The sequence below is a fragment of the Trachurus trachurus genome (genome assembly GCF_905171665.1).
Source record: "Trachurus trachurus genome assembly, chromosome: 1".
In the NCBI taxonomy this organism is placed as follows: Eukaryota; Metazoa; Chordata; class Actinopteri; order Carangiformes; family Carangidae; genus Trachurus; species Trachurus trachurus.
In genome coordinates this window covers 3094314-3109057 of record NC_139891.1, presented here as the reverse complement: position 1 = coordinate 3109057, position 14744 = coordinate 3094314, and the positions used below count along the sequence as shown (strand labels likewise).

Sequence of the window (14744 nt, the reverse complement as noted above, 5' to 3'; positions counted from 1 at the left end):
CGGGTGAAATTAAAACGGCTTGTTAAGAGACACATTTTCTTACTATGGCAGTTTACAAAATATTGACGTAGTTGTCAAAACTGACGTTTAAGGGGTGGCACTCCGGATACGCAAATACACATACTAAAACAATGAAAAAGTAAGTTTTGCATAATATGTCCCCTTTAATAATAAAATGCCAAGTACATCTGAGGATGATGGGAGTTACATCAGTAAATCATAGGATTGTTTTTCTTTTTTTTTTAATGACATAAGCACATTTATGACAGTTTCTCTAACGGGTTACACATTTGTCTGGTATAGTAGTAGTAGTAAGTATAATAACAATCTGTAAAGTGAGTCTGGAGACTTGTGTGTCTGACAGTGAAGGTTTTGTGTGGCAGTGACTGAGCCCATGGCCACTTTCCTGGAGTATATCTGAATCTTGACTCAAACCTACAGATGTGAATGTGAGGTGATGGGTGAAAAGGTCTGAGTTTACCAAAGTCATCATGATTCACCATTTGGGGGATGATGAATGGACCCAGTTGGTGGGCCAACAACCAACTGGCAGACCAATCCACACTGCCAGAAGAAATGACCATCAAAATTTCCCCAAAAGCCCCGAGGGCGGCTGGGGAAGGGGGGCACCTTCCAAGATTCAGATCCTCACAAATGAAACGCCTGAACCAGACCACGCTGGGCACTTGTAGAAATCTATTTTTTAAATGTTGCATTACCATTTTTTTTATTTGTTGTTTCCCAGTAGTCATATAGACGATGATGCAAACCATGGAAATGGTCATAATGACTCCTGAGTTAGACATCAGCCGTTAAGATAGTGCATGACTATGAAGCCAGCAGCCCTTCCACACACTTCATGTCAGCGTGGTTGACGGTCAACATTCTACACATGACTCTTCACCCCTGCGTGCCCTTCCCCTTGGCACCAACACACTCCAGCATAAAAACACATTTATCCTGCCGGGTGTTTACTAGAAGCCTCCAGCCCCCCCCCCCTCCTCCTCTGCTTCTGAGTGGCTGGGATGTCACCACTAACTTTAAGTGGGCAGCATCTGTGTATTTGAGGGAGTGACAACAGAGGCAGAGGTTACTGGCTGTCATTTCTTGAGACGGGAGCTATATCACAGGCTCGTGACAGGTTAGTGGGAGGGCCCCAAACAGATGGCTGCTCATCTTCCAAAATTTGTCACTGGATCTATGAGGTGTCGTGTCTTAGAATAGCCCGGCAGAGAGTATAAAGAGACCCGCGGGGAGGCTGGGCCCTCAGAAGGACGGCTCCGCTGTTGATGCACAGGGGACATTGGACATAGAGAGAAAGCCACACTGGGGAAGACCTGACTGATCTTTCTGCAGGACGTCTGACTGCTCTGAAGAATCTCCTCCTGTTTTTAAGACTTGCAGAAAGTCAAATTGAGTTGTTTGCAAGATAATTCCTGGGATTCACCTCTTTTTTTGTTTCTGCAAAGAGCAAGTCGGACCGTCTAAGATGAAGTACTATCAGTGCCCCGTGGTGTCTCAGACCATGGGAATCAAGGATTACACCAAGGGCTGCAGTGATCCAGTCAGCTGCAAGAGCTCTGCCGCTCTGAAGCCAATCCGCAGCGTCCACTTCCCCAACGACATCGTCTTCCAGGACTATGTCCGACAAGGTGAGCTGGAGAGGATTGGAGGTTTCATCCGAGCCAGGAGAGTCAGCCTGGACACCATCTACCACTCTGGTGAGCATCTGAAGCAAATCACATAATAACCCTGATCCACCACACACCCCCTGTAGTTGGAGACCTTGCTTTATTAACTCACAAACCTCTATACGCAGGCATGGCCGCCATTCATGAGGCTGTCCTATCTGGGAACCTGGAGTGTGTGAAGCTGCTGGTGGAGTACGAAGCAGACATCCACCAGAGAGATGAGGAGGGCTGGACCCCACTGCACATGGCCTGCAGCGACGGCTTCCCACACATTGCAGAGTGAGCACCTGGAATTTATTATACATAACAGAGCTAAATGGTTGTTGAACAGTTTTTGTCACAAATCTGAATTACAGTATAAGGTTAAAAGTTAAGTGTTGTTGAGTGATAAGATCCAGATACAGCTCGAGCAAAAGGGATATTTTAAGATTTTAGCAAATTTGCCTATTCTCATAATCCCTATAGTTTTAGGAGTAGGTTACCTTTAATTGTCGGTGCAAGCTGTTTTTAGATCGGCAGGGCAGAGACGCGAGCTGCATGGTATTTCCATGTTTCCCTCATCAAACTAAATACACAATCCAACAACTCCAAAACACTCTGTTGGACATGCAAATTCACCACGTTATGAAATAATAATGTATAATTTTGAAACATTACGACACATGAAGCAAATACTCAGAACTACTTTTGAAATCACTCCGCCATCCGCCCAGCAGTCGTGTCTGAATTGTAGTTTAGGTGACGCATTTGCCTCGAAAACAACTCTGTCTAGTAACGTTACATTATTATCTCATAGCCTGGTGAATGTGCAGGTCACAATTTGTCCACCAGAGTGTTTTGAAGTTGTTGGATTGTGTATTTGATGAGTTTGATGAGGGAAAGCTGGAAATACCATATGCCTCCATAGCGTTAGCTGAGCAGCTCGTATCCCTGCCCCGCCTATCAAAAAACAGCTTGCACTGACAATTAAAGGTAACAAACCTGGGTGAATTTGCCAAAATGTTAAAATATCCCTTTAAACTGAGAACGAATGAATGATTCTCAATCTAGTTTCTCTCATAATGTGGTCATTTGGAGGCAGCCAAACCTACACGTTTACAATTAGAGAAGCACATACCAACTCACACATACGATCACACACAGTCATTGGCTCCACAGCTCTCACACGTCACTGAGACAGGAGAAGCTGGAGGATCTGCAGCATTCTTGCACCTCACTGACCTTTACTGACATTGACACTCGCCAATGTCGCAAACCGGCAGCATCCGATACCTTTCACTGAGCCGGGTTATATTGTTTCCTTCCAGCTACCTGCTCTCGCTCGGTGCCGACCCGGAGCTGGAGAACGACTGCGGGGAGAAGCCGGCTGACCTCATCGACCCAGACAACAAGGAGCTGCTGGAGCTGTTCGGCCTGGCTGTCAACGACTGAAAACACCTGGCTCCTGAAGTCACAAACTCAGTCATGCCCGCTTGTCCAACCTGCTCAGCAGTAATGGACATTTAAAAAAAAAAAAAAGGGCTGTGTCAGTGCAGTGCCCTGATTTTGTGAGCTGCCTCAGCTCAGGAGCTCAGTGACTGTGGAGGCGGACAGAGCCGGTCGGCTGCCTCCAGACTGAATTCACTCTGATGATGGACGATCCTGAACGATCTCTCATCTTTTTATACTGCAGTGAAATGAATGAGTGACTTGGTTTGAAGTTGCTGATTGCATTTGGCATGTGGCTGGATGTTGTGGACGCTGTATGTTGTGAAACCTGAGGCTGTTGTTTGTGCTCAGCTGATTAGCAGTCCTCTGACAGCAGGCCTTCCCCCCGTAGGCTGAGATTAGAACCACCACACTGGCGTGTGTTGTCTGCTCTTTGTTTACAGCTGATCAAAGGAGTTTTTTCTTTCTATTCTTGGTGGTTTTTTTTATTATCTTGTAGTTGTCTGTTAATTACTCTTTTTTATACTTTTCTAAATAAAGTTTATCAGACTAAGAATGTAGTGTTGTAATTTGAGTTGTGCTCAAAGTCTCATATCTCAGAGAACGACCTGGCATTAGCTGGGTGCAGGAGAGAGTAGTCTCCAGGAATTACTTTGTTTCACCAACATGTTCAGTTATCAACATAACTCAGCAGCTATTTCTTTTTTACAAACATACAAACAAATACTACAGGGGTGCAAAGTGGGTGACTTAGAAATAACACTATCATACAAACAAGACTTCAAATAGGCAAACAGAGAGGAGACAAGAACAAAACAAGAGAAAATATAATATAGTAAAATATATATATAGTATTATAGTATAGTATATAATATAATACTCAGCAGCTATTTCAACCACTGAACCCCACAAGTGATAGGTTTTCAGTCAGTGATAGGTTATCATACAGCTCTATAAAGTAGCCTATATCTGGGCTACAAACCTCCTGCAGGTGTGTGAGAAAAAAAGAAAAAAAAAAGAAATTAAAACTGCAAAACCAACACATCTTATTTTAATACATAAATAAATATGTCTAACTGGGGACACTTGATGTCAAACTGACTGTTTATCCATGCAGGGTCACCAAAGTCAATCCCAACTGACATAGGATGAGGTACATCCTTTACAGCTCTGTTACAGAGCAAATAGAGAATAGAAGTATTTTTTTGGGCTTTTTATGCCTTTAATGGATAGAACAGTTGAGAGAGACAGGAAATGGCTAGGCAGAGAGAGGGGGAAAGACATGCAGTAAAGGGCTGCCCGATGCAGGATTCGAACAGTCTTACATTAGGTTGGACTGTAGGAAAGGCAAAGAAAGCATTAAACCTTCTTGCAGTGATGCAATGGTGATAAACACAGGACCGCCATGGCATGGCCCCTCTTCTGGAGGTGAGGCTCCTAAACAGACCTACCCAAAATAAATGGAGAACAGCTCCACAATTATCAGGTCAATATGCATAATCTTGCTCTCAGTGGATAGTCAGGACCTCAGAGAATATAATTCCAGTGTAAGACACATTGAGACCGTTTCTCTGTCTGAGCAAATTGTGATGAACCAAAGGAAAATACACATTACTATCCTCCCATTTCAATGGAAAACACCATGATAGCAATGACTCTAGATGCTACTGAATGCATTCAGAAACTCCTTGACTACAACTGTACAACTGACTACAACAATATCACAGAGCATATAGATTTTATAAAAGGTTTCAGTGAGGACAATACCAGACCGACTCTCCATTTGGCCACTTGGAACAAATACTGTTTTGACAAAATGCACTGGAAGTGTTGTTTTATTGGCATTCGGGCTTCTTGTTTTAAAAACATTAGAAAGGAAACCCTGTACTGGAACAAATTAAGAGACTTTTTCCTGCTCACAACCACCACCCTCATCAGTCTCATTTCTAGGCCAGTTCCAGTTGGCAGTGGTTCAAAATAAAAACTACTCCCATGCATCTAAAGACAAAGGATCTAACATCAGCAGCTTCAGTCTAGTTCTCTCAGTTGGAGATTTTAACAGAGCCAAGAGGAGAGAATGTTGGAACTCCAACATGGAACAGAAGCCGGATGGAACAGACAACTGTTTCCTCACAGTCACATTCTAAGGTGAAGATATTTCCCTTTTCCCCCAAGAGGCTTTTGAGATAAGACAGTCTGAATGGATTTGTGTCCAAACTGTGTTAACATCACAAATGGAAAAACATGAACCTTAAGAGCCTCTTCGGCATCCTTCCTGGGAACTCAAAACCAATACTGGTTAATCTCATCAGGAGGGATTAAAGTCAGAAACAGCCAGCAGGGCGGCAGAAATTCAAATCATATGCTTCAATCTGCTACAGAGGCTTCTGGGTAATCAGGCAGTCAACAGAAGAAACTATTCACATACACCGACACCATACAAAGCAGGAGGAATATAGTGCATGTAGGTTTTTATTAATTTATTACATACTAAATATATCAACACAATACAATGTATTCAAAATGTTGTTTGCATTTTTTCAGACAGAGAAGTACAAAAACATTATTTACAGCTGATAACAAAAACGGAGAGGCGGTCAGAGTCTCTGCAGCACGCAGCAGCTCCACCTGCAGGTCATTCTTTGAATTTCCACTCCTGTCGGCACATGGGGCACTGCTGCTGGACCTGCTGCGAGTTCAGCCATTTCAAGATGCAATGCATGTGGAAACAATGGGAGCACTGACCCCAGACCAGTGGGCAGTCATCTCCAGGCACTTTGCCTGCAAAACAAGTTTGATATTACTATTCATTCATAAGAGTGGGTGGGTTTTTTTTTTTTTTAGGCATGCTGGCTTGAGATAGAAAACAAATTCTCACAACTGAAATGCAAATGTCTATGTAGAGCACACACATTAGGAATTCAAAATTGCATCATAAAGTAAATATTAATGTTCAGTGTATTTTCTGGAAGCAAAAAATTGTATTTATCATGAATGAATTGCCTGTTTATAAATCACATGCTCAGCAGTAAATGCTGGTTACTGTGTTTTCCTGTTATTTATGTTGGAAGTTCTCTGCTATGGTTTTCTACTTTCTGTTTCACAGCGTGTGTGTCGTGTTTCCTATCCCCTTCCACACACACAGTGGAACAGAGCAGAGCACAGACAGGTTTACAGTTTGTTATATGTAGTGCAATAAAAGCATGTCTGTGTGTGTGTGTGTGTGTGTGTGTGTGTGTGTGTGTGTGTGTGTTTTGTAAATTATTCCAAGACCATGGTGCATGGTATGAAAATCATGTTTTGCCAAGGTCTGTCCTGGTGGCCCATGGTACAGTACATTCAAAAGCAACTACTTGGATGCACGTAAATGGTAGCTACTACAAGTGACAGAGAGAAGGGTACTGATGGGAGTTTACCCAACAGAGCTTTGTATATGAATATGTAACAGTGCTGTTGTCTACGAATAGTCAGTGATGTTCAGCCAACTAAATCATAGAGAATGCAGTGATGACTGAGAGATTTAGCGCTGGAATATGAAACGTAGAGAAGCATGATACACTGAGTCTAGGCTCCTTAGAGTGGATGAGGCTGCATGCACCATACAGTATATCACAACAAGGATACAAGGATTTACTTTGATAAAAACATGTGAAACCATGAAAATGCTTCTGTAAGCAGATAACCGTGCTGGAGTAATTGGTCAAGATCTTACAATAACTTTAATGAAAACTTTTGATAAGAGTCAAAGTGCGAAACTCTTACTCATACATACATAGCAAAACAAACACCATACATGTAAGCCTATGCAAAATACTAAAGTTTATGTCCACATCTCACGACTAAGGCAAGGCAATTTTATTTGTAGCCCGTTTTTACAAACAGTTTGTACATGGCATCGTAACAACATCCTCTGCCCTTAGACCCTCACATCCACTGAGGAAAAACTCCAGGAAAGCCCTTTTAACAGGGAAAAATGGGAGAAACCTCAGGGTGAGCAACAGAGGAGGACTAAGCATAATGTTCCCTGTTATTTCACGGTTTTCTGTTTGATTACTGTCAATATGATATACATTGAAATACATTAATCACTTACTGCAGTCGCCGGGACATGAATAACTACGTTATTAGGAGAATAATATACTTTATTTTTAAGTAGCCACTAAACTAAATGCATGACAGGGTCCACCACAGTGTTGAACGTATGAAATCAGCCCCTGCCGTGGTCACTCACAGTCCGGACAGCAGCCGTTGAAGGGCATCCTGCAGATCCCACAGTTCTCATCGTTGGCCACCCACAGCCAGGAGGCCACCCCGTTCCACTGGCGGATCTTCACCTTCATCCTCTCACTGAGACTGAGACAGAGACAGAGACAGGAGCAGAGGACAGTCAGAAACACAGCAGCTAGCGTTAGCATGCAGGCTAAAACTGACAGATAACTCAGTTCTAGCTGTTCACACATACGAGCTAACTCACCAGGCGGTGTCCGAGTTCTCCTTCAAAACACGACTTCACTTGTGTTGTGTCTTTGCAAACTACAAATCATCGTAAACCCCGTTGTTAGCAATGACGTGCAGCAGCCATGGATGTGTTATGTAGCTAGTTCTTCTCTTCTGCAACCATAGACTGTAAAAAGAAACCCGGGGGAAATCATCTTCCGGTCGGACAAGCTGCATGCTGGGAACTGAGAGGTGGGCACGCGCATTCTGTGACCACGCACCATGGATGTTTGATTTATTTATTTTGCACAAATAGTTATGTACAAACATGGCATACGTTTCTTTAAGAGCTCAATAAAGGAACGTGCATATGAGAATCCAAAAAAACATAAACAAAAATATCATAGACTATATAAGGGTCATTCTACGAAACGGGTGCCATTTGTGTCCGCAATGTTTGATGAGATGCACAAAGCAAAAAAAAATGGTCTAATTGTGTTTTCAAAGCTTACAGCTATTAAATCAAGTGTTATCATTAACATGATATATCAGAAAATACTATTCTTTAAACATAAACATACTATTTATAATCATTTTTCATTTGTACATGGTCATTTTCATGTGTCCGTATTGTCCAACATGACATTTGCATGTAAAATTTCACCCAAAAATATTGAATTTTTTCTCAAAACTTTATTATCTTCAGGATTATATGTGTATCCCTGTTTACATCACATATATTTATTCAAAATAATAACATTATTTTTTGTTAAAATGTTATGATTTGTGTGCGTCCCTCAGTTTGACCTACCACCCCGTCACACTAACTTGTTTTGGACCTTACCATACTGTACTTTTGTTTTAAATTACATCACAAAAAGGAAGTGACATCATTTGGGTCTTTGGAGCAGCCAGGACTAAAAACCAGCAAATTCTGCTATTCTTTTATATTGTTTATTTGTTGTTTTTTCATGTTAGATGGGGTTGGTCAAGCATGACCCTACCACCCCGTCACGCAAATTAGACAGGGAAAACCGTTTTTTATTCAGTTTTTTTCAATAATATTAGAAAGAAAATGATATTTCAAATTGAATGCATGTATTTTTGTTCTTGGAACTTGACCATATGGAGAACTGCAATCATTTTGGCATGAAATTTACCACCCTGTCACATACCACCCCGTCACGTTTTAGTGTGACGCGGGTGGTATGTGACGGGGTGGTAATGGGTGGTAGGCATAGTACTGGCATAGTACTGTATATCCAATTAATGAATGTGCAAGTATCCAGATTTTCAAGTCATTGAAGCAAGGTGCAGTTTTCAATGTGTTCAAGTATTTTAAGTGTTTAAAAGTGTTTCCAAGTGATATCTAGAATCAACAAAAGTTTCTCATGTAACATGAAGGCTAAAATACCACAGATCATAGGTTTTTACCACCCCGTCACAGTACACCACCCCGTCACATCACTTACCACCCCGTCACATAGTCATTTTGTCAAAAAAATTATGGGAAGGGAGTGAAATTCTCCATAAATTAATGTTTATTAATGTTCTTATTTTGTGGACAAATGAAATTAATGTAACTTTTTTTTTTTTAAATCAAGTGAAGTAGTACTTTTTGTACAAACAATGTGATCGATGACATGTTAAATTCAGTATTCAATATCAAACATCTAAAAATGAAAAAATCTGATTAAATAACATACTTTACATAGATGGATTCCTGATTAAGGACATTTAACTGTTTAGAAAACATATTTCTTTTATAATTTATTTCATGCATTTTTACTCAAATGGTGTACACATTGTCCGTGACGGGGTGGTAAATGAATATCTCCCACGTCTTGAAAAAAATGATAATATTAATAAGGATTTTATGCCTGAGGTGGGAAAATATCTTTTTTGGGAGGATTAACATATATTTCATGTTATGGCTTAAAAAAAAAAAAAAAATCTCGCCATGAAATCTTTGAAAATTTGAGGGTTGAAATGGCACCGGTTTCGTAGAATGACCCATAAAACACCATACACATAGGCTACATAGTATATTTTATACACACATATGTGTATGTGTGTATACACACATGTGCATACACACATGTGCCCACACATATGTGTATAAAATAGCCTAAATAAACAAAGGCTCATTTTGTAAATCATATTTATCAATAATACTAAACAGTTTAATGGCATAAAGATTGGGGGCTTTTATGAAATAAAGAAATTCATTATGAAACATGTAAACCATGGATGATTAGAAGAACAAAGAATGTATTACAAGTTCCATCATGTCATGCACTTATGCTCGCCTATCACTTTTTTATTTTTGGCGAAAAAGGGTTCAAGATTATATAAAGTTTATTGTTCAACCCTCAGACAGAAGCCGGTGGAGTGCCCGTTTATCTGACAACCGTTTTTACAGAGACACTACAGTCTAGGTCTTCTTTCTCTGCATACAATCTAATAATGTAATTTTATTTATATTATTTACAATAGCCAAGTCCTGACATGAAAAAGGCCTATTTTAAATGAGCCTACAGAAGAGAATGTATCACTGCATTATTCATTTTCATAACAATATTAAAACATGTTATAGCAATGGTTTTCCCAACAGCATCCTTCAGTCAGTAGGCCAGTTACTGTTAACCAGTTGTATTGGGTCTGATTTATTTACTCATTAAACGAGAATGATTTAAAAACAATATTTCTAGTAGTGAATTGAATGGAAACGCATCTTTATTTCAGTTGAAATTATGCTTTTTTCACAAGTTATATAACATGACTGCAGTTTACTCTACAATTTACAAATAAATATTAAAATAAACTCATAAGTTCCACTACATTCAGTTCTTCAGTGCAATTCAGTTAAATTCAACATGATCATCAATGACAAAAATACATATGTTGCATTACTAACAGCTGTGCTAAGCTAAGTTAAATTCAGTTAACTAGATTGATAATATCTATTCTAAGTTTCTTCTCAAATCAAAAATACACGTATTTCAGTCCTTCCTATAACATGTATTAGTTAGAGATTGATACATTTCTGATGAAAAATACAAAACAGTTGATGTGGCTCTGGTTCTCCTGCCAGTGGAACAGCCATAGTGTTCTTATGGACATGGACACTGGATGGCACCAAAGAAATATGTTTGCAAATCCTTCACATAGTATCCTAGCTTTGCATCATGTTAGACAAGACACAGCAATCTGAGCTTATAATTTATGGTGTGTACCAAATCATATCCAGCCAGCTGAATTTACCACAGCTGCATCCCAAAGTCTGCAAACATCTCAGAGATGGAGGTGCTTGAACTAAATTTCAAAAGGACAGGGTCTGAATTACTACTGTCATTTTACTGCAAAGCTTTTTAAAACTCTTGTTTTCCTTTTTTTGTTGTTGTTTGAGGCTTTTGACTCACCAATCCAAAAGATATGATGATGACAAAACGGTCCGACTACATTCTCAATATTGAGGCTCTTTCTGCTTGATTAACATATGTGTGTAATGTTGTAAGTTTTGCCACTCTGCACTCTGTGTTCCCATTCAACTACTGGTTTGAAATGCAAGATCTAATCAGGCTATGATTGAAAACAGCTGTGGTGATGTGGTTAGTGGAAGGCTGTAGTAATGATAAAGAGGCTATAGTGCCTTCAGGTATATGTTTCTGTCTTTTATTTTGTTGTATGTTCTCAGTCTGAAAACTCACTCTAAGGAGAAGATCAAAATTTCAATAAGACTAGTCACAGGTAGCTCACTGATCACTTTTATCACTTCATTGAACAACATTGTTATTTTTGATTCATTTTTATTTTTGGGAAAAGTCAAATTAACTGTTGTAACACTGCTACTATTACTACTACTACTAATAATAATAATAATAATACATTTTATTAGTGAAGAGTTATCCCCAAGGCAAATTAAATCTGGTAGTTCTGGGTAGTTTTGGATATTTTAAACCGCTTGTTTTGTTTTGTTTTTTAGAAAAAGTGGCTTTTGACTTTTTAAAACTTCACCCTGCGTTATTGTAGAAGTTTAACAGAGAGTTTACAACTATTCTGCATTGTCTTCTCTGTTCTCTGCTTTTACAAAGTTTCAAAGGGGCGGGGCTAAGACTGACACCGTCACTTCCGCATTATATTTAGGCCATTTCCGCCAGTTTAGTCGCGCGAGGTAAACAACTGCGGCACAGCTACTCGACGCTGAAAACTCTTTGTTCGTCTGAATCTCGAACCAAACACTTGGGCACCACGATGGCCGACAAGATGAGCATGTCTCTGGACGACATTATCAAGCTGAACAAGAAAGGAGGCAGCGGCGGCGGCGGCGGCGGCGGAGGAAGATCGTCTGGGTCGGGTGGAAGTTCAGGTCGGGCCGGCGGATCGTCGAGGCCAATGCGTGGTCGACAGAATAACTTCAGTCGTGATAGAAACAACAGATCCACTCCGTACACCAGGGTATGAAAGAGAAGCAGTTGAAATGGCGCTAAAGAGCGAAGTGTTGTGATGCGTTTTTATCAGTCGAGGGTTACGCGGTAAACGGACTTCCATAAACGACATAGTTAAATGAGAGATATTTTTTTGTTCTTCCTGAATTTCGTCACATTTCTCCTCTGGGTGTTCTTCAGCGGTGGGATTCAGTTCATCACCATGTTTCAGCTGTTTGAGCAGCACTTACCAGTTTTTAAATTGAAGTCCGTATGCCAGACTTGACGGTTCCCCGGTTTCAAGATGGCCGCCGTGCATGGTACCTTGCTCATCAGAGGTGGTCAGGTGAGGAGAAGCAGCGGGATGCCAACTGTGAGAAGCACCGAGCCGGTCACGATACAAGACAGTATTAAGTGAAGTCAGAGTCCTCGTCGACATGTAGCGGAGACTGGTGTGGAGAGGATCTTGAATTTCAAAATGGCTACAGACAAGAAGATGCCAGTTCCTCAATTCTGATATATAAGGACTCGAACCGTCCACATAGACTTCAACGCCACTCCATTGGGACAGATTTCTGATTTCTGTGCGAAAAAAGGGGCGAACCTCCCATTATTAAACGGATTCCTCCCGTGGAGACCCCGGATGATGCCACTGACCTGACCCCCCATGCTGTTTGTAGGGAGTAACCACCATGCTGGGTATAACTGAGCTAACAGGCCCCTATCTGCTCATTTATCTCTTTGAGTAGTGGTCTAAATCAGCCTTCTGTATAACATCCAGAGGTGATGTACTGGAGGCTTTTCTAAGAAGTGCTATGTTGTTGTGGTCAAATAACATTTCTGCATGTCAGTCCTTTTCTTTTGTTTAACTTTATGATATCTGACAACGGCCCTGTTTCTTTTGTTGCTCTCCACAGCCCAGAGAGTTACCAGACAAATGGCAGCATGATATGTTTGAGGAGCACGTCGGCGGGCGCAGAACACAAAGCGCAGCACCTGAAAGAAGTGTCGAGTGTAACGGCAAGCTTCTGGTTTCCAATCTGGACTTTGGCGTCTCTGATTCAGATATCAAGGTAACTCACTAACTGGGTTTTAGTAACACTTTGTTGGAGTACACAGGTTGTGATCGTGACTTATGTTTCTGCTTCTCTCTCCAGGAGCTGTTTGCAGAGTTTGGGGAATTAAAGAAAGCGTCCGTCCACTATGACCGGTCTGGTCGCAGCAAAGGAACAGCTGATGTTCACTTTGAAAATAAGGCAGATGCACTAAAAGCATTAAAGCACTATAATGGTGTCCCACTTGATGGTAAGAAGAATTCTTTTCTCTGCTTTCCTTATTACTTAAGGAGAACTTCACATGCACATGTAGGAACATTTATATTTTTATTATTATTATTTTAATGTTATATTTTTATTTCATATTTTAGGACGTCCCATGAAGATCCAGCAAGTGTCCTCAGAGGTCGATGGACCGAGTAGACAATTCACACAGGGGTAAGTGCTCATGTGCTCTGGATGAGGAGGGCTTTGTTTTTCCCTCCAATTTGTCAAATGCAAGTGTGTTACCTTGTCTTGAAATGTCTCATCTCTTTTTCTTTTTTGTTTGCAGTTCAAACGGAGGGTTCGACCGGAGCAGGCTTGGTCAGCCTCAGCCTAAGTTTGAAAGAAGGGAACGTGGAGAGAGGGGGGGGCAAGAAGGCGGCCGAAGTGGAGGTTTCAGGGGTCGTGGAAGAGGAGGTGGTAGAGGAGGTGGAAACAACAGACCCCAACTCTCTGCAGAAGAGCTGGATGCTCAGTTGGATGCTTACAATGCCAAGGTGTGTTCTTTATTTGAGTGAAATTATTATTTCATCCTGTGCCCACTCTATTTGTGTTTTTAATGAAGTTTCTCATGTCGGTTTCAGATGGACACCAGTTAAAAGCAGTTGGAGAGGACGCTACTTCCATCACCTTTATTCTTATTTTGGACATTGATTAAAAAATTATCAGGTTAATCCGATATGGTGGATCAAACTTTATTACAGTTGTGTTCTGAAGCCATTTTATTGTATGGACCATTGTATTTTATGGATTTTTATTTTATCTAAATTTTGTAGACTTTTTTTTTTTTTTTTTTTTTGGACAAAGTTGTGTTTTGAGGACTTTCCTGTTTGGTTACCACCTACTGTGCTCTTTTCTAAATGTATTGATAATTACCATAAACTTGCAACATTGTTTATTGCCCCCCCAATCATGTGACGTTAATTCACTGGTCTGACAGACTGTCTCGTGTGCTGTTAAAAGTGGATGTTCAGGTCACTCACTTGGTACTGTATACTTTACATGAACGTATTTCAAAGAGTTTTGTACATAAATGCATTATATTGAATCACCTTGCAGTGTTTCGTGTATTCATACATTTCTCACAGTTAAAATGGACATACAGTTCACTCACTTGCAACTCTTTATACTTTTTCTTATTTACTCATTCTTAAGCATATTGCCTTTTGCTCAGGTCCACTTAAGCCGTTCTTTTATGATAAGCGTTGACAAAATACATGTCTTCAGATTTATTGAAGTGTGTCAATTGTGCAAAAGGGCTACTAGTAGAGAAAAGTCCAGTTAGTTACACAGAATTATAGTTTAAAGGTCCTAACATTAGCCACCAAAAACTGGATTGTCAGAATACAGTTAGGCTGCAGAAGCTAAGTTATAGTTACTCAAACGTTTTCTGGTCTTATGAAATATAATGGTTTGTACAACAGATCATTATTCATATGTTT

At 40.4% G+C, this 14744-nt stretch overlaps 3 protein-coding genes across 3 annotated transcripts; 2 read left to right on the top strand and 1 right to left on the bottom strand.

Annotated features, from left to right (window-relative positions):
• The first annotated feature begins 1272 nt into the window (after positions 1 to 1272).
• ppp1r27b (protein phosphatase 1, regulatory subunit 27b) lies at positions 1273 to 3666 on the top strand. Its single transcript, XM_083969202.1, has 3 exons — positions 1273 to 1721; positions 1820 to 1970; positions 2999 to 3666. The coding sequence occupies exons 1-3, from the start codon at positions 1490 to 1492 to the stop codon at positions 3120 to 3122; spliced, it is 507 nt and encodes a 168-aa protein (XP_083825328.1). The 5' UTR covers positions 1273 to 1489; the 3' UTR covers positions 3123 to 3666.
• A 1927-nt stretch (positions 3667 to 5593) lies between these two features.
• Positions 5594 to 7723, bottom strand: anapc11 (APC11 anaphase promoting complex subunit 11 homolog (yeast)). Its single transcript, XM_083974149.1, has 3 exons — positions 7594 to 7723; positions 7351 to 7462; positions 5594 to 5900 (listed from the first exon to the last, which is right to left on the bottom strand). The coding sequence occupies exons 2-3, from the start codon at positions 7457 to 7459 to the stop codon at positions 5755 to 5757; spliced, it is 255 nt and encodes an 84-aa protein (XP_083830275.1). The 5' UTR covers positions 7460 to 7462; positions 7594 to 7723; the 3' UTR covers positions 5594 to 5754.
• Positions 7724 to 11708: 3985 nt separating this feature from the next.
• LOC310987121 (aly/REF export factor 2-like) lies at positions 11709 to 14344 on the top strand. Its single transcript, XM_083973293.1, has 6 exons — positions 11709 to 12014; positions 12901 to 13056; positions 13141 to 13288; positions 13410 to 13476; positions 13592 to 13799; positions 13887 to 14344. The coding sequence occupies exons 1-6, from the start codon at positions 11811 to 11813 to the stop codon at positions 13899 to 13901; spliced, it is 798 nt and encodes a 265-aa protein (XP_083829419.1). The 5' UTR covers positions 11709 to 11810; the 3' UTR covers positions 13902 to 14344.
• Positions 14345 to 14744: the final 400 nt, after the last annotated feature.

Bases quoted from the DNA above. Each gene is read 5' to 3' on its own strand.
- ppp1r27b (XM_083969202.1), top strand. From the start codon at position 1,490: ATGAAGTACTATCAGTGCCCCGTGGTGTCTCAGACCATGGGAATCAAG. The intron at 1,722-1,819 runs GTGAGCATCTGA...CTCTATACGCAG, and splicing joins GGACACCATCTACCACTCTG to GCATGGCCGCCATTCATGAG. The intron at 1,971-2,998 runs GTGAGCACCTGG...GTTTCCTTCCAG, and splicing joins GGCTTCCCACACATTGCAGA to CTACCTGCTCTCGCTCGGTG.
- LOC310987121 (XM_083973293.1), top strand. From the start codon at position 11,811: ATGGCCGACAAGATGAGCATGTCTCTGGACGACATTATCAAGCTGAAC. The intron at 12,015-12,900 runs GTATGAAAGAGA...TGCTCTCCACAG, and splicing joins GATCCACTCCGTACACCAGG to CCCAGAGAGTTACCAGACAA. The intron at 13,477-13,591 runs GTAAGTGCTCAT...TTTTGTTTGCAG, and splicing joins AGTAGACAATTCACACAGGG to TTCAAACGGAGGGTTCGACC.
- anapc11 (XM_083974149.1), bottom strand. From the start codon at position 7,459: ATGAAGGTGAAGATCCGCCAGTGGAACGGGGTGGCCTCCTGGCTGTGG. The intron at 5,901-7,350 runs GTGAGTGACCAC...CTTGTTTTGCAG, and splicing joins CAACGGCTGCTGTCCGGACT to GCAAAGTGCCTGGAGATGAC.